The sequence below is a fragment of the Salvia hispanica genome, chromosome 3 (genome assembly GCF_023119035.1).
Source record: "Salvia hispanica cultivar TCC Black 2014 chromosome 3, UniMelb_Shisp_WGS_1.0, whole genome shotgun sequence".
Lineage (NCBI taxonomy): Eukaryota > Viridiplantae > Streptophyta > Magnoliopsida > Lamiales > Lamiaceae > Salvia > Salvia hispanica.
The window spans coordinates 35,220,399-35,243,509 of NC_062967.1; the positions used below are offsets into that span (position 1 = coordinate 35,220,399).

Below are 23,111 nucleotides of genomic sequence, written 5' to 3' on the forward strand. Positions count from 1 at the left end.
TTGCCTAGTAAGCCATGTTTAAATATTCTTCGGGAATTACTGGGTCAGGTAGATAGAGTAAAATTTTCGATCAGCTGACTGGACCAGTTAATTCCATTACCAGGTCAGAGGGAAGTGAGGAAAATCGCTGGCGACGTACGTTCTCGCCTGCAGCCAATCATAATATTCCTTTTTTCTATTTTATTTCCTTTTCCTTTTCTTTTCCTTTTAATTATTTTATTTTCCTTTTATTTTCTTTTTCCTAAAATAACTTCCCTAAGAAAACTAATTAACCTTCCCCTCCCAAAAATTATTTTCTCATAACTCACCATTCCCAAACTTTTTTTTCTCTCTGCAGATCCGAGAAACATCAAACCCACCGCCATTAATCACCGCCGTTAGCCACCACCACAAAGACACCGCCGTAAACCACCACAGTAGATAAAGATGCAGGGAAATCCATCGGTGCGCACAGCCCGCGGGAAAAACCCACCAAAGAAAAAGACCACAAAGAAGGTGACGGAGGCGACGAGTTCGGCTCCCATGGCAGAGAAAACACCCACGCCGCCACCAGAAGAAAACCCCACCCCACCGGAACTGCCACCGCAGCCCATACCGACTGTAGTGCAACCACAGCAAAACACGGGACAAGAAAACCCCGCCGAGGCGAAATCCGAAGAAGTAGAACCGGATCCCGAGGAAGTCATAGAAGAATTCATGAGGAAGTTCGGGAAGGGGCCGAAGGCGAGCAAATTCTTCGCAAAAATGTCGGAGGCATGCCGGAAACAAGAAGAGGTAATTCCTGCCCTAACCCCACTTACAATTCCACCAAGACCACACACATTAATCGAAGCACCCACCGCACAAGCCTTACCCACGCACACCGAAAACCCCCAAATTTTACCGGAAACCCTAACCCAAGAGACGAACCCCCCACATACAAGTCCTCAAAAAGAAACTGAGCCCCATGCCGAACCCTCTGTAAATAAAGAAGAAACTGGAAAGGAGGAGGGTGATAGGATGGAGACGGAGGAATCGGAGAAAGAAGAGGGAGGGGGTAGTCTAGGTGAGCAAGAAGATACACCGGATGTAGAGGCCGCTGGGTCAGGGGATGGAAGGGAACAGGAGGAGGGTAGAGATGGTGGGGAGAGTGATAGAACAGAGGAAGTGGGTCAAGAAGAAACAGGGGAGGTGGAAGCGAGTGAAGAACAGGGTATGGAGGAGACTGAGGATGATGGGAAGGGTAGTGAAGGTAGCGTAGGTGAAGAAGGTGAGACGGGTGTTGACAAGGAGGCTGAGAAAGAAGGTGAAGGTGTTGATGAGGAAGTTGCTGTTGAGGAGACCGAGAAGGAAGTTGAAAATGAGGAGGAAGGAAGAGAAGGCGATGAGCAAGATGCCGAGAATGTTTGTGAAGAAATCGAGACTGACATCGTCGTGGTGGACGATACGACTACTGATGAACAAGTGACTCCGACGGATGAGAGGATGACGAGGAGGCAATCCCGTCTGAACAGAAAGCAAGTGGATGAGGCAGAGGCAGGCAGATCCAAGCGCCTGAGGCTGGAAGACATAGAGGAGACTGAGGAAGGTATTCCCCCGGTCCAGGAGACTGTGGCAGCTGAGAAGGAGATCTCTCCAGAGGCTATGGAGACGAGATACGAGGCTGAGAGGAAAAGGAAGGGGAAGCATACTGCTAAGCCCCAGCAGAAGAAATCTCGCCCCGCGAACACCACTGTGGTGATTAGCGAGCCAGAGGCGATCCGTGTGCCGTTTGCCCATCCAACAGACAAAGAGGAGGCTGAGATACCAGCCGTGGAAGAGAGCCCGTTTGAGACGATGGAGGTCCTTGTGACCAAGAGGTTGTTGGAAGCCATGGTCCAGTTTGAGGACCCAAAGCTGCAGAAGGCATGTGATGGCCGAGCCACGAATGGAAAATCGGCGAAGTCCGGAAAGAAGTTGTGCCTCTCGGACCTGGAGGAACTAGGAGTGGAGAAGAAGTTCATCTCCTACTTCAAAAGCATCGGGTTTGAGTGGCTTCTCAACCACAGCAATGCGGAGGTGCCGGTGGCTCTGGCCAAGGAGTTCTTCACGTCATTCAAGTTCAAACAATCTACGGATCTCGATGCGGACACAATCTCCTTCAGGATATTCAACGAGGAGATGGAAATGAGTATAAGGGAGTGGTCGTTGAGACTGGGACTACTGACACCCGAGGAGGAGGAAGAAGGAGCGTGGAATGAGAGAGAGATCGGCGCGCCCAAGAATACAGCTGGCTTCGATGCTGAGGAGGCCTGGAGGATGGTTGCCCACAAGAAGGTGGCCAAGTTCAAGACAAGCGCATCGAAGGGGATGAACATCACTGACCCTGTACTCCGATTGGCACAAGTATATATCGGGTACAATCTCTTGGGTCAAGTGGGTGCAACCCTCACTACTCCAGAGCTGTATTTCATGTGGTGCATGCTGAACAATGTGAAGGTCCACCTCGGGTACTGGACTGCCTATGCGTGCCAGAGAGTCAGAACTCACTCCGACCGCCATCTCTACACGTGCAACTTGCTGGGAGCATACCTCCAGAGAAACGTGTCAATGAAGATAGCCAACTCGGTCATCAACCTGCCAGTGTGTAGCGACCCAGGATACTTCGATCTCCCGTTCTTCTTCAACAAAGGACTGACTATAATGAAGGATGGCGTGTTGAGATTTTACGAAGTAGGGAAGGGTGATGGAGTGAAGATAAAGACAGAGAAGGTAGATGATGAAGGCGAAGAGAAGGTGGCAGACGAAGGGTGGCGAACGAGAATGGAGGAGACGATGTTGAAGCTGGGAGCAAATACGGTGCAGCAACAAGAGATCTTGCTGAAGCTGCACCAAGAGGCGGTGGCTCAGAGGGAGATGATGGCCGCGCAAGCTGACAAGATGGCCCAGGCCGTGGAGACAATGATGAAAATGGTCACTGTGGTTGACCAAAAGATCCTCCGGGCCCAGCAGCAGCGCATGCCTCCCAAGTTGCCCACAGAATCTAGGCAGCTGACCCCAGGAGTCACCCCAGAGAAGCCAGCCCCCAGCACCCAAGGAATGCCACCAGAGAAGAAGAGAAAGGACAGTGAGACCACAACCAGCGTACCAGTGAAGAAGGATACCCCCAGGCCAGGGGAACAGAAGGCCAAGAAGGATGATGAACCCAAGCCCAGCCAGAAGAAAGCAAAGACGATGCCCAAGAAGTCTGGTCCCACGGGGGACCAGAGCCAGAATTGACCCCCCCCCAACCAAGTAATTTTAAATTTTAGTTTTTTTTTTATGTCTTTTTATGTTTTAGTTCGTTTTTTTTACAAAGCATGCCGTTTTTTTTATGTGTCTGTGAATACTTGTGTTATCTTTATGTATATATGTGTTAGCTATCTTCTCCCACTTAGCCCGATGCTCGGTCTAAGTGTGAGAAGTTTGTTTTTTATATAGCATGCTTTGGTGTCTGTTAATTTGTGTACCTTCTCCCACTTAGCCCGATGCTCGGTCTAAGTGTGAGAAGTTTGTTTTTTTATAATATGTGTTTTGTGAGTCTGTTAGGTGTCGCACTAACTTAGCCCTGTTTTCCACTTCACAAAAAATGCTTGGGGACAAGCATGGTGAAGTGGGAGGGGGGAGGGAGTTAGTGCAAGTTAGTGTCAATTATATGTGTCTGTTTACTAGGTCTAGGAGTTAGTAGTAGTCAGTTAGTAGGAAATTATGTGTTTATGCATAACTGGTGAATAGAAAGCAAAGCCCCTTAGTGAGAGTGATTGAAGAGAGAATGCATGTCAACTTTGATGCCCTTTTCCTTAATAAATCAAAATCGGTTTGGATGAAGTAAGGACGAAAGAATATGCCTCGACTAATCTAGCTGTGAAGCCCTTCATAAAAGTGAGGTCTGTTCACTAGGTCTAGGAGTTAAGTAGTAGTCAGTTAGTAGGAAATTATGTGTTTATGCATAACTGGTGAGTCAGAAAGCAAAGCCCCTTAGTGAGAGTGATTGAAGAGAGAATGCATGTCAACTTTGATGCCTTTTTCCTTAATAAATCAAAATCGGTTTGGATGAAGTAAGGACGAAAGAATATGCCTCGACTAATCTAACCGTGAAGCCCTCCACAAAAGTGAGTTATAAGCCTTTAAACACTTCATACTAACACAAAATGAGAGGGCTGCCACTTGATGCTTAGGGAAAGAACTTAGAAGGAGAAAATTTTTGGTGATAAAAGTAACCTCTCGGGCCTAGGGGAAGGGTACTGGAGGTATAAGCTGGACGAAGTCCGGTGGTCTAAAAAGGGGAGTAGAAATAAACCTGGAACGAGGTCCGCATTAAAAAATAAAAATAAAAAATGGAGTTATAAGCTAGACGAAGTCCAGGAGTGGAAGGAGAAAATTATAATAAGAGCTAAGACAGGGGAACTATCTGACCCGAGGCATCAGTGGTATGGGCATATAAAGAGCGAACGATCCTAACATCCCCGGTGAGGAATGAGTGATCGAAACGAATCCAACAGTTAGTGAAGTTAGGGGCTATCTTGACGAACCGACAAGCCGATTAGATAGAAGAAGTGGAAGCGGGAAGATTCGGAGACTGTAGGTTCTTGAATTGACCTTAATCTTGTGTGGATGGTTGCTAGAAAATAAACCAGTTTATGCAATTATATGTTTATGTGTTGATATGTGTTTTTATCTGTTTTCTTTGTCTAAGTCCTTAGCGTCTAGGTCTAGTAGTCTGAGTCTTTTCTTTTTTTTAGTAGAGTCGGTTAAAGGGAAACCATGCATTGAAACGTGCCTTATTCCTTTTTTCTTGTCTTCATACTTGAGGGCAAGTATGGTTTAAGTGTGAGCAGTTTGATAAGGCTCGCTTCATGCATCGGTTTAGGGTTAAAATTTTCTGTGCATTTGGGGCGCTAATGTGCGTTATTGAGTTCAAAGTAAATCTGCCGGACCTGAGTTGTTGTTACCCGACCCGACAGATGCAAAAGAGATGAAATTGAAGCAAAAATCAAAAGTCGTCGTTCGGACCTGGGAGAATCAAAAGTTGGCGACAGGAGCAGAATGGAGCGAGAGCAAATTATTTTAAAGATTCTTACTCAAGGGCATGAGCGTGAAATCACTAGAGGGGATACCCTAGGGATCAGAGCCTCACATATATAAAGAGCTCAACCTCGTGAAGAAGAAGCGAATCCGTGAACAGCCACATCTACGCTCTCCTAGCTCTAGTTCTAGTTCTCCACTTCAAATTTTTATCTTCGACTGCTGCGCGCTTGGACATGGAGGATTCTGGCCACCGTGGTTCTCATCGTCATCGTTGTTATTTTGCTGTGTAACACCGCCTTGTGGAGGCGAAGAAACAATTTCATTTGCTTTCGTTTAGTACCTTGTTGATTTTTAAGTTTCGCAACTCTAGCTTCTTACTTTGATCTGCTGGATTCAGACTTATTTATAGTTATTATGGAAGTTTATGTTTGCTTTTGGTCGAATATCTCTGAGTTTATGTTCATCTCTTGTTTTTAGCTTTCGTTCTTGTTTGTTGTTGGATGTTTGGAGCTGAGATCTGTGTTTGTTGTTGGAGGTTGGGAATTTGCATATGAAGATGTTTGGATTTGTTGAATCTTGGTGTTTCGGAGTTGGAGTTTCGCATATTTGGTGCTTAATGTTTACGTTATGTATGATTATGGCTATTTACTTTCTGTTTCTGCATCCTTTAGGTCCAGTAGCGTAGATCTGTTAGTTTATGCTTTAATTTCTCGTTTTAAGTCTAGATCTAAAGTTTGCTCTGTTTTCATGGTGTTTAAAACTCTGTTTTATCTGCTATTCTCGTTTGATTCCCGAAGAAGATGAAGTTGTTGGTAGTTAGAACCAGATCTGCTTTATGTCAGTACTTTTCTCGCATGTACTTTACTTTTTCTCGCATATCTGCTAGACCTGCCAAGTACGATCTACTTTGTCTCTTTTACTTTTCTCTTGCATGCTTTTCCAGCACCCTGGTAGTTTAAGGAAATTTGTCTTGCTTTTCGCTTTATGCTTATTTGCCCAAATTAGGAAAGTCTGTCTAGTTAAGTTTACCCCAGTTGTCTTAGAACTTAAAAATATCTCACTTTCTCTGAGTCATGTATGTTCCGTACGCTTTCGTTTCTTAGACCCAATAGGTAGAGTAAAGTTCTTCCGATCCTTTAGACCGAGTAGGTAGAGTAAAGTTCTCCCGATCTATTAGACCCAATAGGTAGAGTAAAGTTTCGCTTATCTCTCAGACCCAGTAGTTTTAAGTTCTCGACCCACAAAAATTGCGTGGCAGCAGCCAACCCCTTTCCTTTCCAAAACATCCTCAAATGCAGTTTCGTAACACCTTCTTCCTCGTGGGATCGATCCTTTACTTCCCTGTGCTAGTTGTAGTATAGTGGGTTGGGGTTTTTGAAGGGACAGAGTGCACCCAACGACCCCTTTCTCGATAGTTCCACGATCTTCTAGCCTCCGAAGTCTAGTCGAATCCTCTGGACCTGTTAGATCGAGTGACACATATCACAGTACAAACCTGCACTGCACTTCTAGTACCCTGTCAAGAAGTAACTAAGCATATAAGTTTGGAAAATATTATCTTAAAATCCATTTATAATTTATAAAAGATTAATTTATTGTATGTTCTCTTCTCAAACTTATACAAATATGAAAAAGTTCAACTATTCAAACTCATTTAGAATTTATATACTCATGTTTATTCAAATTAATCTAGATTAGTCTTTACCAAAAAATAGATTAAACTCAGATTAGTAATTCACATTTTATAATGTTAAGTGTGATTTAACTAGTTTTTCTTATGTTGTATATAAGATATCTTAATGTTATGTGACAGAGATATAATTTGAATCACTTTGTGAATACAAATTAAACAAGGATACATTGCAAATAACTAATTTATTTGATGAAGACTAATTATAATATGACCAAGCAAGCCCAACAGCAACATTTGTTGGGCTTGCAAGAAAGAAACCATTAAATCTAATTATTTGGGCTCTATTATACAATTAAAGTAATGGTAGGATATTTCACACAAGCATTATGGGAAACAACTATCAAAATTTAAATTCAAGTGATTTTGAAATATTAACTTAATTAACACTATTGTACTACTCCATTTGTTAAAAATAGTGATGGATGGCCTATAGTTCAAATCAAACTAAAGCCTTAATTTCTTAATAAAATTGAATGTGATGTGATGCCACACTAGTCAAATATTGATTATATCTTGAAGCAATAGCTCACCAAACATTTTACGATATAATATAATCATTTCCAAAAATGTACTTTCTGTTTAGTACAGTGCTATATTAATTTTAATGTCACTACTTACTAGTATATCATAAACAATAAAAAAAATTCTCGATAAATCACTAAATTTGATCGATTTATAATCAGTGTCGCACTTTAAAAATTAATTGATTACTCCCTCCGTCCCCCATTAAGAGTCACACTTTTCCATTTCGGTCCGTCCCCAATTAAGAGTCACACTTCATTTTTACCATAAATAGTAAGTAGGTCCCACATTCTACTAACTCAATTCACTCACATTTTATTATAAAACCAATATAAAAAAATGGGTCCCACATTCCACTAACTTTTTTCAACCAATTTTTCTTTACATTTCTTAAAACCTGTGCCCGGTCAAAGAGTGACTCCTAATAAGGGACGGAGGGAGTATATCATAGCTTGGATTTTCAATTGCCTCATAGCAAAAAAAATCTATACTAGTACTATTTTTTATGTATAGTTGTCTTTAGACATTTTTCTACTATAGTGTCTAAAGATTGACTTACAATGCAAGAAAAATTGCTAAAGGCGTAGTACTACACATAAAAATGAAGATTGTGAATGACATGATATTTGGCAATGTAATAATTAAAAAATATCAAAATTATGATAAAGTCGATATTTTTAAAAGTTAAGATATTAATAAGAAATTGACCAATTTTAATTATCGTACTCCCTCCGTCTCATAAATAATATCTCACTTTCATTTTTAATTTGTCCCATTAAAAATGTCACATTTTCATTTTTAGAAAAAGGTCTCTCTCATAATAATATAACTATTATATTTTCTCTTTTCACTTAACACACAAAATAAAACTTTCTAAAATATCGTGTCGTCCCACAAGTGTGATGATGTGTAATTTTCGAGTTCAAATATCAAGTGTAGGTTCACGCAAGTTTAATTAAAATAACTCTAATATTACAACGATACTGCAAGAATACAACGTCGAATGTAGTACTTCGAGTGTCGATCCACAGGGAAGACAAAGATTATTTAATTCTAAAGCAAACAAAACACATAATAAAAAGTAATTTTGTTTGAAGATTTTGATTTCAAGATCATGCAAAAACAATTAAAAGAAATAAACGAGCAAGACGAATCAAGAGAAGAGATTGCTACTCCAAACATTCACGGATAAAACAGTGATTTATTCTAATATTCAATTCTACCTTATGAATTACGGGACTACAAAAATCAATTCACGATGCTAGCATTGAACATGCTTGACATACAATAGTTTAAGAATAGTTGAACACATATTCTATAAACTAACATCCATTAATCTACGAATCCTACGGATGCGCGAGACTCAAAGATCAATTACTATTAGCACATGAAATCCATTATCAAATTATCATCTAAACAATTCTAATTGATAATTCATTACCACAAAGATCGATCTTATTCAAAGTTGAAGAGACATTTAAATAAGAATTAAGAGATGCACCAAAAGTAGTAGATTCAAGCAATAAAAATGTGATAACGACGATCATAAGATAAAGAAGAACATAGAATAAATCACACGAACAAATTATCCGATTACATGTTTGGAGCAACACTAGATTTTTAGCCAAACATTATTGAACTAGGAAGTATGAAAAAGAGATGTAAAACCATAGAAACCATGGAGAAATTGACGATGAATTGTTTTAATAATCTCCCAAGCACCTACGGCACTTATTCCTCCAAATTGCTTTCTTCCAAAGTTAAACTCCTCTTTTCCCCTTCTTCCAGATTCGCCGCCTACCAATCACTCCAATTGAATTCTCAATTCTTGTGAATGAAATTGCTACCCCCGAATCCGTCTCTACAATTCATTCTCCTTTCTTTTCCCCCAAAGCAAACCGCCCCAGCAGTCCGGAAAAAGAAACTGCCGCAAGAAAACTGCTGATTTGCGTTAAAATTACTCTACCCGGCCCGGTGGATTTTGAAGCTAAAAAATCACCCGGCCGGGTGACATAAAATCTGCACTTTCTGGACTCCTTACGCCTTGAAGAAGTGGCCCGGGCGGGTGGTTGCTGCTGTTGCGTGAAACGGCAGCTGTTCGGAGCATTGTGCACTCCCAGCGAGTCTCCGGCGAAGTTCTAACCTCCACGCTGCTGCTCTGAGTCCCCTTTCACCAAATTCTTCGACTTTTCTCCCTATATGAGTGTTTACAAATTGAGAAACTCATTCACAATACACGTACATGAATTGAACCTTTGAAAATTACGAACATTGAAAGAATATACTTTTGCTTATAATGTGTTTAATATAATGCTTCAAAGAGGTTTCCTTATGATGGAACTAAATAAAACCACACACAGCTTGAGGATAAAAACATTGAATATTTAATTTGCATCATGTGACATCTTTTGTGGACGGGAAATATGTGTTAACTTGAGTCTCCGTTCATTTCTCTATTTTGAAAAATCCATGTATCTCAAATCTGTCATGCTGTTTCTCCAATTAAAAATATATATTTTTCTCTAACAGATAATTAAATACAATATTACAATCCGACTATTCAATTAATACCAATTGATATCTCATGATTGAAAAGGAAAATCTTTACCAATTAATGATGTAATTAATAATACCAAATATTTTAAAGTTTAAGTGATGGTATATTCAAAAAATATATACTATAAATAAAATATTCCCGCGGTGGATAAATTATTTTGGTTAAAGATTTTTAGCCCCAAAAAAGAAATTCAAAATTAAAGCCTTCGCTTTCAAAGTTCTGAGCTTCATCTTCTGCTTGAAGCGAGAGGAAATTCAACTGATCGATCGATCTCCATTTCGAAATCAATGGAGGGGAGGATGTACGAATCTCAGCCGCAGCATTTGTTGGATTTGCACGACACCACTGGTTTCGGCGCGGACCCCAAGTCATGGCTCTCCGGCGACGACCTCAGCCGCACCTTCTCCTCTCTCTCCGCCGCCGCAGCCGCCTCCTCCGCCACCGGAGGCGTCGATCCGGTGCTCTTCAACGACCTCGTGGAGATGGTCCCTCTCGTCCAGTCGCTAATTGTAACAAACCACGCCTATTTCACTTTGTTCCTCTTTTTTTGGTGTTGTTGTTGCTAATTTGATGTTTTTTTTGCAACGGTAGGATCAGAAATCGAATTCATCGTTTACACGGCGGGGTTCTGTGGTCTACACAAAGAGGCCTTCTAGAGAAGCCCTCTATAAAAAGGTGAAATACTCCCACTCTACTGTGTGTGTGTGTACTTGCAGTAGCTGTGCCTTTTGTTGAATTTGCTAATTGAATTGCTTGTAAATTGAAGCAATTTCAAATTCAGTATGTATTAAGTTTGAACAGTATGAATTTCCAAATACTTACCCACAAAATGGAAGTTTGTTTGACTGTATTAGCTAAAATTAGTAGGTTGCTTAACTAAGTAAGTGGAATCTATATGAGAATCCATTCATATTTTGGAAAATCCAGCTACTTAGTACTCATGTCTCAGTGAATTAGCTAAAATTATTTGGTTGCTTAACTAAGTGGAATCTATATGAGCATCTTTTCATATTCTGTATAAAACCAGCTACTTAGTAGTTAGTACTCATGTCTCTGTGAATTTGTTATCAGTGTGATTTTAGCAGCTTCGACCCTTTTACTGCATCCGTGTTGGGGTAGGCAATGTGGTGTGGGAGACTTCTTAGTTTTCGATGCAGTGCTTTTCGTGGCAAGAAGAGTTATGACTTAACTTATATACTACTCCATACTAGTACTTTGTTATGGAATGACTGATTTATTGGTATCATTTTATATCCAAACTATACTTCTTGATGCTAGATGGTTGGTGTTGTTTAAGACATAGCTTTTTGGATGTAGATGCTCGGTGGTTGGTATCCTTATTTAGTACTCCTAGTATTTGTTAAGATGTGACGACTATGAAACTCTTATACTCCTCGAAGCTGAGGTGGTGCAGATGCCATATCTCCCGTAAAAATGGAAATGGGGGGAAAACTAGCAAAGGAAGGAATGAACCACCAAAAACAAGAACATATAAAGGAAATAAAGAAAAAAGAAAGTAACAAAATGTTGAGTTTGTAGTTGTTTAGATGCTAGCAAAGTAGTTTTGACAGTGCTATTGGCTGCTACAGGCACAGTTGGAAGAGATAAAAGAAATAAGAAGAACAAGATAAAAATCTGGAGAAAAAACATTCAGGGAAGATAAAAGGAAAAAATAAAGAGTGGAGGGAAAAATTTAAAGGAAAAAGATGAAAAGAAATACTGGAAAGAAAATAGAAAAAACAGTAGTAATATCTATTTTTCTTTTGGCTTCTACCGAAAAAGAACAACAAGGTTTTCCACTATTCTGATGGACTTCAGTGCTTGAATAAACATAAGAAACTTCTGAGATTCAGTATCTAACTATTTCTGGAAGTGAACTTAGATCTTCTGCACATTTTTTCCTTATTGACTATGATTTCGCCTAAAGAATAAATTATTTGCTGGTGTTTATATATGTTGCAGAGTCTTCCTACAAAAAAACCCAGGGACCAGGGAGACAGGAATGCAGCCAACAGCCAAGACACGGAAGACTTATCAGTTTCCTCAAGGTCGATGCTCTCTGAAAAGGATAGAGAAGAACTGGTGGCATTGAGGGACCAAGTAGAGGATCTAAAGAGGCAGTTATCAGAAAAAGATGAACTTTTGGAATCAGCGGAACATGTAAAGAATGAGATGGCTTCAGTTCAGACCAAATATGAGGAACTTAAAAGTGAGGCTGCAGAAAAGGACTCACTACTTAAGTCCACTCAACTCCAGCTTTCTGATGCAAAGGTATGGCCTTTGTTATAAGTTATAAAGTTACTGTTAACAGATATAGTATATTATTGTGTTCTGAACCTTGCTGAGTTTATTTATTGGAACTGGTTTTCCAAATTATCTTTCGTTATGGTGTCTTGGATGGCTGTTCATTAACCCTACACTCTCTCTTCTTTCTGGCTTCACGATATTCATCAGATTACTGTATACCTCTAGTAATTTTCAATCATATATATGGAATTGAAAGAATGAAGAAAATTAGCAGCATATAATGATACTTCATCCTTCCCATGATAAATACCAACTTCTTGATTTCTATTTAACTCGAGCTTCTTCATGGAAGTTGAGTGCGATTAGGTTAACATCATAAAATGTGATATGCCTGTAGCATGCTTGCTCTCAATATCCCTCTTTCTCACTCTGAATCTTCTGTAACAAAATTGATTTTTTGTTCTTTTATTTTTGAATTCTGGGGGGAAATTTCTTTTCGCAGGTTAAGCTTGCCGACAAACAAGCAGCTTTGGAGAAGTTACAATGGGAGGCAATGACTTCCATCAAGAAAGTGGAGAGGCTCCAGGAAGATTTAGACAAGGTGCAAGGGGAGATATCATCTTTTATGTTATTAATCGAAGGCTTGACAAGGAACGATTCAGCCATTTCTCCTGGAGACTATGAGGTCGACTTCCTCTATCCTATTGATCAGAATCATGAAAGTGTAAGTCAATCATCACTATGAACTTTGAACTAGAAACTAAGTTTCTTCTTACAGCACTTTAGATGCACTCGTGTTGCTTTCTGTTTTACTCTCTCCCACATTAGCGATTTGAGTCGCTATGTCTGTAGGTTATGAATTATGATGCCGATTTCTGCCATATCAACGATAATCTTCTCATATAATTTTGCAGGATGATGAAATGGATATGCAGGAACTGGAAGATGCAAGGGCAGCTTATATCACTGCTGTGGCAGCTATGAAAGAATTGCGAAACGAAGAATCTATTTTGGCTGCCGCGAGAGCAAGGTTTCATCTGCAGTCACTAGTGTCTCAACAATCTTAATATATCTAAATGAGTGATGATATTTATATTGAATATATATTTCAAGAAACTGTATTGCTGTATGTTGAGATGGTACTGTAATTGAACAGTACATGGTTTTGTTATTTTTTTCTCAAATGAAGAAGTGATTGTAATAGCACACTTCTTCCACCTATTTATTAAGTTGGCAATATTTAATATCTTGACTATTTCACTTTATCATTCTTTCATGGTGGATAAACTAATCGTATATACTCCATAATTTTAATAGTTAACTCTTGGATGTATTCATAAATTTTCTATAATTACAAATTAATGTGTACAAGTTTTGCTAATAACTCGAAATTAATAAAGTAAAATTAGTTAAATTAAAAATAAATTATGTAATTAATTAGTTTATAATTATAGAGAGACTACGAGCTATAAACAACCCAATACACAGTTGCTTAATACTCCCTTACCAATGTGAGTGAGAGCCAATGTGAGTGAGATGTGTTAGTGAAGGAAAGTTATGTGAATTAATTGTATATAGAGAGAGTATTATCCGAAACTAAATTGATCCGACATTATTCAAAAATAATTTTGTTACGAAAATGACGAGACTAATCCTAGTATAGTTTCAAAATTAAATTTCAAATCCAATATATCCAGCTAAATAACAACATTCTCAGAATTCAATATCATTAAATTCATCAAAAGATTCAAAACCACGATTTTTTTTTAAAAAAAAGATGAAAATGGGAATTTTTAAGTGATTAGTACACGATGTTATGTCATCGACATTATCTTTTAAATAAAATAATAATAAAATATCCAAGAAATATTGAAATGAGGCGCGAATTCGAGCAATAAAATAAGTGTACACTTTTTATTTTATTTTTCATTTTTCATTTTTCATTCTCCATTTGTTTTTATATGACAAAACCACAAAGAATCAAAAGATAATGCAAAACTGGAAAAACGCACAAAATTTGAAGCTTGAAGAATCGACGAACAGAATCTACTTCGCAGGCCCTTTGCCCCAAGTAAAAATCCTCTCCTTCCATATTGCTTTTCAATTTGTATTTTGTGTTCCTGTTCATGTATATGCAGTTTTTTCAATTCTGATTTTAAGCTTCTATTTTACGAAATCATGGATGTTCTTCCGGTAATAATTGATGGATTTTTCAATGGTGAATCTGCTAATTGGATTAGGATATGAAGTGTTACTAATGGATTTGTGTAGCTATTTGATTTCGCTCGTGAGTTTCGCAAACAAATTTTATTGTTTCTGAGTAACGGAGGAATAAGCTAATTACATAGCTGTATTGTTGAAATGGCGTCAGCTTTAGATAGTTTGCGATCTGTTTTTTAGTATTTAGTAAAACTCTAGATAAACTCGGGGCGTCGGGCTTGAGATCTTTTGCAATCTGTTTGTTATCTGATTTCTTCTAATGTTGGAGTAGGAATGCAATTTTGGTTTCAATTTTCCCCAACGATGCTGAAAACCTTGAAATTTGGAGCTTTCCAATGCTAATGTTTCGATTCTGTCGACTTTTACAAATATAATCGTTGATTGCACTTTTGTTGATTTACACGTGTTCCTATTATTTTTTAAAGATTTTAGATTCAATTAGCAACCCCTCAAATTTCTAAGTGTACATACACTATTGATTCCACCATGTTATGAGATGAAAAAGCATTTACGTAGAATTGGCCGTACTAGTGTTTGAACGCTGTCCTCAGGAGATCTAATATCCTATATGCTCTCCAATCGTATTACGACCCTCCTTTGTGTTACCTTGTCTTAGTTTCTTGGTGCAGTGAAGAGATCCATTTTCTTTGTATTGGATGTTGATTACACTTCAAAGCAGACAATTCACTTGTTTCTTCTGCTTGAGATATTTGCCACCTTTCAGTTTTGGAGTATCAAGTCACTATGCCACCACAGTTTAAGGAATTTCTTATTCCTTTTCTTCAATTCTACATTTACGTAGAATTGACCGAGAAAGTAGAAAGCTATACATGTGTAGTTATGATGTGTGCTTGTGTTTTCTCAGGGCTGAAACCACAAAGGGGGGAAGGGTCTGCTATGGCGAAAAAGTCAGAGAAGTTCTCAGTAGATTTCGTCCTAGGAGGGACTGCAGCTATAACAGCAAAATCTGCTGCTGCACCGATTGAGAGAGTGAAGCTTTTGCTGCAGAACCAAGGAGAGTTAGTGAAGAGAGGACAGCTTCAAAGACCTTATGGGGGTGTTGGTAATTGCTTCAAGAGGGTCTACAGGGAGGAAGGTGTCTTGTCCTTCTGGAGGGGTAATCAGGCCAACGTTATAAGATATTTCCCCACACAGGTATGCTTTTACTTCCTTTTTTCAATAGAAAGGTACTATAATATTAGTTTATGGTGTTGTTTCTGTTTTTGTAGTATTTGGAAAGCTCTGGTACACTTTTCTTTAATGAATGAAATTATAACACTGCTAATTGTTTCATGTTGGTAAAACATGTAGTATATTATTAAAGAATCTGGAATTTTCTTTAATTGGCCTCCAGTTAGGTGTTCTAAATTTTGCAGTGAATGAATCATTAAGTGTTTTTTGGATTCCTTGGGGACAATTTCTTCCACTGGATTGTTCTATTCTTGAATAACTCCCAGTTAATATCCTTTGTTTAAAAGTGCATTCAGATTTTTATGTAATCATCCCTCTCTACCCGTTTTGCATTAATCATTTGCGTATATGCAAACTGTTTGGTTTCAGCCTTGCCTGTTTTTTAGGTTAAGAAAACTTGTGTGTTAAAAATTCGTAAGAAAAATTAATGTCTTTATCCTAAATTTATGCAGGCCTTCAACTTTGCATTTAAAGGCTACTTCAAAGGCCTGTTTGGATGCTCAAAAGAGAAAGATGGTTACTTAAAGTGGTTTGCTGGAAATGTTGCTTCGGGGAGTGCTGCAGGAGCTACCACTTCTTTGTTTCTTTATCACCTAGATTATGCAAGGACTAGATTGGCCACAGATGCTAGGGAGTGCCGTATCAATGGGAAACACCAATTTAATGGGCTATTGGATGTTTATCGTAAAACCTTGTCAAGTGATGGAATGCCAGGTCTCTATCGAGGATTTGGGGTTTCGATATTGGGAATTACTCTTTATCGTGGAATGTATTTTGGGATCTATGACACCATGAAACCTATAGTTTTGGTTGGACCTTTTCAGGTCAGTGAAGCTTACGTGTACTTGAATTTCTTCTTGGTGGCATTTGATTGCTTTATATTAAGAATGATTAATATGAAGATACTTGTTTCTTCTGTCATCTATGGAGTTTGAGATAAAAATCTCCGAAGTTTTCTGTATACATGATTCTGTTTTTATGTTAGTGAAACTTTCTCTTTTTGCCGAACATTTTTAATTTGAATAAATAATCAAATGACCCAAAACCGTTGCTGGAATTGGAGAAGGTCACTCCACTTAATTTCAGTGAGTTATGTGCTAAAAGCATTAACTTGTCTGAACAATATATTTTGAGCTGTAATATGTATTTATAAATTCCTTGCTTTACTTTGGTTCTTATAAACTGGTTCAACTAAGAACTGAACATAATCCGAACATTGCAGGACAATTTTGTTGCTAGCTTCTTCTTGGGTTGGAGTATCACCACTGTTTCTGGGGTATGTGCATACCCATTTGACACTCTACGGCGGAGAATGATGCTCACGTCTGGACAATCAGCCAAGTACCATAGCGCCAGGCAAGCGTTTGTTGAAATTGTTCGGGTTGAAGGTTTTTCAGCACTGTATAGAGGAGTCACAGCGAACATGCTACTAGGTGTTGCTGGGGCTGGAGTACTTGCTGGATATGATAAGCTGTACAGAATTGTAAATAGACCTAAGTATAGCCTCAGCTCTCAGAAAGCCTTCAAATGAACCCCATATCTCTTATAGTAATTAATTCTCACCAGTGTTACTCAACTTGGAGGCCGTTGTTGAAAATATGTTGGTAGTTACAAAAGTTGAGCACAATACGTTGGATGCAGCTCTCGCCATTGGATTTTTGATTGGAAGCAGGATTTATCTCCTTGACTGCTCCCTATTACGATAACTTGGTTCATTATTGCTGAAGCATAGATGAATATAGCATGTAGCGATTCCCTGGGAAATCTTTGTTTTCTATGTATAGTCTTATGATGCAAAAGAAAATTGATTTGTCCAGCCATTATTTGTTTATCTTCAGTTCTCTAATTCTCTTATTCCATTGTGTGGACGTTATACTGTAGGATGCTCTTTTAACTGTGGCATACGATATTTAAATTGCAAAACCATTCCTCCCTTTTTCTTTTGCAATTTTGCATGTTTGCAGTTTGAATTTCCATACTACAGCATGCATGGTGCAGACACTTTCACAATATGAAAATGGCACTGCTATTTATCTTTCTATTGTTACACACTCTTAATTATTGACTGATACCGATGGCATGGTGTGTTTACAGGCGTGGACCTAGAGGGTTCACAGCTTATGAATAGCTCAACAGCTTGGAGATAACTTCAAGTTGTTTATCTCTATCCTTAAAGCATATTTGGTAGATTAGATAACTCATCTAGGGATGGAATTCTATGAACAAAAATGTCATTTTTGATCATAGAGTTCCATTGACATTTTTGTTCATAGAATTCCATCCCTAGATGAGTTATCTACTCTACCATGCGCTTAATTTGTTAGTTATCTTTTGAAAAGTCCCTCGTTTCATAGTCTTCTAGTTTATCTTTTTTCTTTCGATTAGGATATGTTTAGGAGTCTTTCTTGTGCTAGTAGTTGTAAGCGGCTAGTCTGTGGCCTAACGTGAGGATTATTGTTACTTTCAATTTGTGTTCAATTCTGGTTACTTCCGTTTATGTCTTGCAAGTATCGATAGTTTGTTTCACCCGCCTGTATTCCTCGCAATACTTGTGCTATCACTAAACATGCTCAGATTAGGTGTAGTTTCAATTCCTCTCCTGCTTTTCAGTTTACTTAAATATCTCTCTTTTTGCAGGACTTCGTAGACTTCCAATGTGGACTTCGACCTTGATATGAGGCATGAGTACGATAATGTAATCCGATTTAATTAAACATTGCATTGCATCCTTGGAAATTTTATGACAAAAATATTGTACACTATGAAATTAAATAAGTTGTCATTCTGTTTTATACAGTTGGTTGCATTTGGCATTAAAAGCTCTTTCCTTCTATGGTACACACGTAATTCGTTGAAGCTTCAAATAAGAATTGGACTTGATATAAACAGAAGCTGAATACAGAGTATTTCACTCTAAGTATTCGACAAAATAACTTGAAAGACTGAAACAAATGAATGAAACCAGTTCTCCAGAGAAGCCAAATGATCCTCTCACCAAGGCCTCGATTCTACACCGCCAACAATTTGATCCCTCTTTGATGCTTTCTTCCAATCCTCCACAGAATATATATAGGAGTTTACATATCATTTATTGATTCTAATTTATTCCTAATTATTAGTTCCAATCCCATGAAATCCTACTTAAACTAGGAAAAAGTAGTTCATAACAATATTTCATAGTCAACAGTTGTGCTTGATTTTGTTCCTAATATTTCATAACAATAATTTGCTACTGAATTTATTCCTCATATAATTAAATCATTTCATTTCAAATATTCTTCTTTCCAAGCATGGTGATTGATATCACTGTATTTTGTTGAAGCTCCAAATATGAATGTACTGATATCCTAGGCCAGAAGCCAAAAGTTCTTGAGATGTTTGGTATTAATAATAAATCCTCCAATTTTTCTGTTTCTCCTTCTTACTGAGAATGTCTTGCATTCAGCATTCTGGATGCAGTAATCCACGAACCCACTCTCGTTTCTCTTGTATGCCCAAAACATCCATAGTCGCCCTAGAAATGATTTCTTTCTTTGTCCAAGAACCAAATACGAGACCCTTTCCCGTTTTGCTTCTTCAACAATGGTCGCCCCCTTGTCCTCCCCTTCCCTGACTGTCATCACCACACGCACCTGTTTCATTGTGAACGAAAGAAGCTTATAGTTATTAGTAAATGCCTCAGCGTCAGATACATTTTTGTGTTATGAATCGAATGCAGATTTCATCATTTGGTTTACTTTCTACACTTACCTCAGGTTTTTTTTGTTGACATATATTTTTGCTAGTGTTCAGAAGATCGTACGCCTTTGGATCAATCTCCCTGTTCGTATTCTCATCTGCACACGGTAATATTCATCGCTCAGTTAAACACCATCTAAGATTCAATTTGGAAGGAAAAAAATACCCGGTGTCGCACTTATTCTGGCAACATGTAACAGGACAATCGTGTCGTTGCTCTGGAGATCCTGGGACAGTGCATACTCGAGCGCCACTCTAGCTTCACGGCTGTTATCGACAACGACCATCACCTTGTTCCCAGACTCTGGTTCGGGGTTGAAGCTGAACTCACTGAACCAATCTGTCTCACCTTGTGCTTCAATGAAGCTTGCGGTGGTTATCTGGTCCGGCTGAGATGGCGAACGGGCAGGGGTACACGTCACGGCAGGGTCCATGTTGAAGCCAGGTATCTCTCCTCTCTCAGTTTAGTTCATCTCATGTAAGAAGCACCTCTCTCTCTTTCTCTCTCTTTCTGTTTCTGTTCTGCTCAAACTTGTGTGTGGAGAGTCTCCTTTAGTCTTATATACATAATTAATTATGTTGGTAACTATGTTTTCACATACTAATTTCTCTATTATGTTAAAAACCACTTCCATTCACGAAAAATAGTTATGTTTTTCTCTTCATCCCTCTCTTATTTTATCAATTTGGCTTTAAATTACGTCATATTCAATATCAATTATTAGAACTATATTTCGTGGACGGAGGTAGTATAACACAAAATCTTTGTGCGTGTGCGATGATGTGTGAAATTGCATACATAATGTAGAATGAATTTAATTTTGTAGCAAAGTTGAGTTACCTAATTAATTGTTGGGTAGACGTACACATAGTCATCACTCATTTAATATTTCATTTGCCCCAATCTAGCTTGGTGCCAAAATAAGATATTAAGGTATCTTTTGCTTGAAATTTTGATGTATGTACTGATTGCTACTATTGTTTCTTGAATCCTATTTTTTTATTGCAAATTTGATGAAATAAATTTGAGTTGTTTAGTAGGATTTCAGAGATATTAAAGTGATTATTTATTTAAATCATGTAGTAACTTTATTTGTGAATTGTGAGTGTGATTTAGTTCTCTAGATTATGCAAGTGGTGTTTGAAAATTTCGTTGTGGACATAAATCACTTCGAAAAGCAAAGATGACAACTATTCAAAATATGAAATATAATTTCACGTGTTCAAGGTTTTAATTATAGATAATTTATGTGATTTACTATTTTTATTGTAAATAGGCAAAAGAGAAATTCTTTTCGACATGGAGTATCCAATAAAATGTTTTTTAGAGATGACTTTAATTATGAGAATAAACTAGAATTGTAGAAATTAGGATTTCTTCTCTCTTTCGTTTTTCTCTCAGGTTCAGGTTACTGCATCAAAATCAATAATGCATATAGTAATTGATACTCCCTCCATCCCACAAAGATTTCACCATTTTTTTCATTTTCGTCTGTCCATAAAATTTATCTCATTTTACTTTTTACTATTTTTGGTAGTGGACCTCATATTCCATTAACTCATTTCTACTCACATTTTATTATAAAACTAATATACAAAATCAGGACTCACATTCCACTAACTTTTTTAACTCACTTTTCATTACCTGTGCCCGGTCACAGTGAAATAATATTTGTGGGACGGAGGGAGTAGCATATTTTAATATATGAAAAACAAAATGCTTAAATTAAGAGAGCTAAAAATGCTTGTTCACGAGATAGAAAAATAAGAAACAGATACAATTAAAACCAACAACAAATAAAAGATCGACATTTATATCATTACAAAAGAAAGTAAAATAAAAAATAAAAATCGATAGCTTTACACAGAAAAACACGTATCAGACTCCAACTACTCTAACAAAATGTTTCAAATTGATACTCTATTGCATATCTATAGACAAATATAACCTCTTGGATCATTTTTCTATTTCTAGATGTCCATAAAACATAGTCTGATTTCTAAAATTTACATACTTTACTCATTCTCTTTTACTTATCAATTTCTCATAAAAACATGTGTCGTTCACATACAAGTCTGTTTTTTATGGATGGAGAGAGTATAGTGATGAGACACAATTGGTGTGTGGGTAGTCACTGTGGGCATAGAAAGAAATAACAGGTTTCCTAGGTCCAGCAAATCCGCTAGATCACACGGTCTAGGAACTCACTGGTCGTCGGACACACAGAGCACTTCTTCAAAAACCCTCAACCACTTTACTAAAACCTAGCACAAGGAAGTAGGGATCGATCCCACAGAGATGGATACGTAATAATCATGCTCAAGGATTTGAAAATTGTTTTTGGGTTGGCTGCTGCCACGCATTTTTTTTGGAGTTGAGGAAATTAAACTTAAACTTGGGATTTTAAACTGCTACGCTAACAGCTAGATCTAGGCGAAACAACAAAAGCATGCATGTAAATTAGAACCGAAAGAAATACTAGATCTGAGAAACTATTCTAATTACCTAGATCTGGGAAATAAACTGACGGTGGCGACCAAAACTGAAAAAAGCAGAGTACGGACGAAAAGTTGGAAAAACAACTAACTAAGGTACTAACTAACAACGACATCATCTTCTCCAACCAATTTGCATAAAAACTCAGAAGAAACAGGTATGAGCGAAATCGGAACAGAGCAGACTGGATTTTAACGATTTAATGAAGAACAATTAAGAACTAAACAGATCTACGGATACTAGACGAAGCAAAACAGAAAGTAAACAGAAAACTCAAAATCCATGCATAACTCGACTTCCCCTGTTCAAATCCAACCTCGGACGCTAAATCCACTCCGGATCCAAGCATCCGACACAAACTCCAGCAAAAAAAAAAAACATTTCATAACTTCAGATTCAACCAACAACCTCCGATCAACAACAACACCGCAGATCTACAGCCAAATTCCCAGATCGAGCACCAAAGTAACAAAAACAGAGATCAACATGCAACTTGCCGAAATAAAAACTCTTAACAGCAGGATCAACGTAGATCAACTCGAAATAACACAAATATAACGAAAACTAAGAAATGCATAGATAATCAGTAACATCAACAACCAAATCGACTTCCAAAAGTGAAGTTCGAACGAAATAGAGTGCAAAAGAACCGAAAGTAAATAGATTGTATCTTCGCCCTCACGCGGATGGTGTTACGACGGAATTTCTCTAAAGATTGGAACCCTTAAAACCTAAACTATCCTAGAACTCCCATTTCCCAAGTGTGTGTGTTGTGTGTGAGCTAAGAGTGAAGAAAGTGGTATCTCTTGTGTGTTGCATGCTCCTCGATTTATAGGCGTTGAAGTGGGGTCCAGCGAGGTATAGATCGACTTTGTTGCCCTCAGCTATTGACTCCCTTCTTCTAGCCTTCTTTTCCTTAAGTTCTGCTCACTTCTCCTTCATTCCTTCGCTAGACCGTTTCCTCCAGCATCTCCTGGATCTAGCGATTTTGTCACACACCTTGCTTAGAAACTGTGTTAGACCCAGCAAAACGTAGTGTTTTTCACTATATAACCGATGCATGAAATTAGTCTTATCATATAAAATGATGATAATGACTATTGATGTACCCTATGCCACTTTTATTACCCCTTGATTAATCTTTCGTTTCAAGATGAACCACCACTTTTTAATCAACTGATTTGCTTCTTAATAAGACAAATCAATGACATATAATCGATGCTTAATATAATGATAATTTTTATTATTCAATGGTGGTCCAAACTCATTTTTGCATGGTCATTTATGGAACTTAATTGAGATTTCAAAATATTCAAAAAGTATATCGATAGAAAAATCTCTTGATGTACAACAGAGCTCTCTAAGTGCAACACTTTTAATATTGCTAATTTGCTATTGCCTAACTAAATATAGAACAAATT

General features: G+C 37.9%; 3 protein-coding genes across 4 annotated transcripts; 2 read left to right on the forward strand and 1 right to left on the reverse strand.

Moving 5' to 3' along the window:
• The first annotated feature begins 9,980 nt into the window (after positions 1-9,980).
• LOC125216795 (protein MICROTUBULE BINDING PROTEIN 2C) lies at positions 9,981-13,309 on the forward strand. The gene is made up of 5 exons (XM_048118566.1): positions 9,981-10,306; positions 10,389-10,472; positions 11,760-12,068; positions 12,547-12,768; positions 12,959-13,309. Exons 1-5 carry the CDS (start codon positions 10,085-10,087, stop codon positions 13,109-13,111), a joined length of 990 nt encoding a protein of 329 aa, XP_047974523.1. The 5' UTR covers positions 9,981-10,084; the 3' UTR covers positions 13,112-13,309.
• A 680-nt stretch (positions 13,310-13,989) lies between these two features.
• LOC125215866 (ADP,ATP carrier protein ER-ANT1) lies at positions 13,990-18,247 on the forward strand. 2 transcript variants are annotated; one of them, XM_048117442.1, is made up of 5 exons: positions 13,990-14,115; positions 15,130-15,419; positions 15,908-16,279; positions 16,678-16,811; positions 18,093-18,247. In XM_048117442.1, exons 2-5 carry the CDS (start codon positions 15,162-15,164, stop codon positions 18,100-18,102), a joined length of 774 nt encoding a protein of 257 aa, XP_047973399.1. In that variant the 5' UTR covers positions 13,990-14,115; positions 15,130-15,161; the 3' UTR covers positions 18,103-18,247. The 2 variants fall into 2 exon arrangements, with proteins under 2 accessions (XP_047973399.1, XP_047973398.1); XM_048117441.1 differs by lacking the exon at positions 18,093-18,247 and having other exon boundaries at positions 16,678-17,309.
• A 159-nt stretch (positions 18,248-18,406) lies between these two features.
• On the reverse strand, positions 18,407-19,707 carry LOC125215867. The gene is made up of 3 exons (XM_048117443.1): positions 19,372-19,707; positions 19,206-19,291; positions 18,407-19,087 (listed from the first exon to the last, which is right to left on the reverse strand). The coding sequence occupies exons 1-3, from the start codon at positions 19,625-19,627 to the stop codon at positions 18,803-18,805; spliced, it is 627 nt and encodes a 208-aa protein (XP_047973400.1). The 5' UTR covers positions 19,628-19,707; the 3' UTR covers positions 18,407-18,802.
• Positions 19,708-23,111: the final 3,404 nt, after the last annotated feature.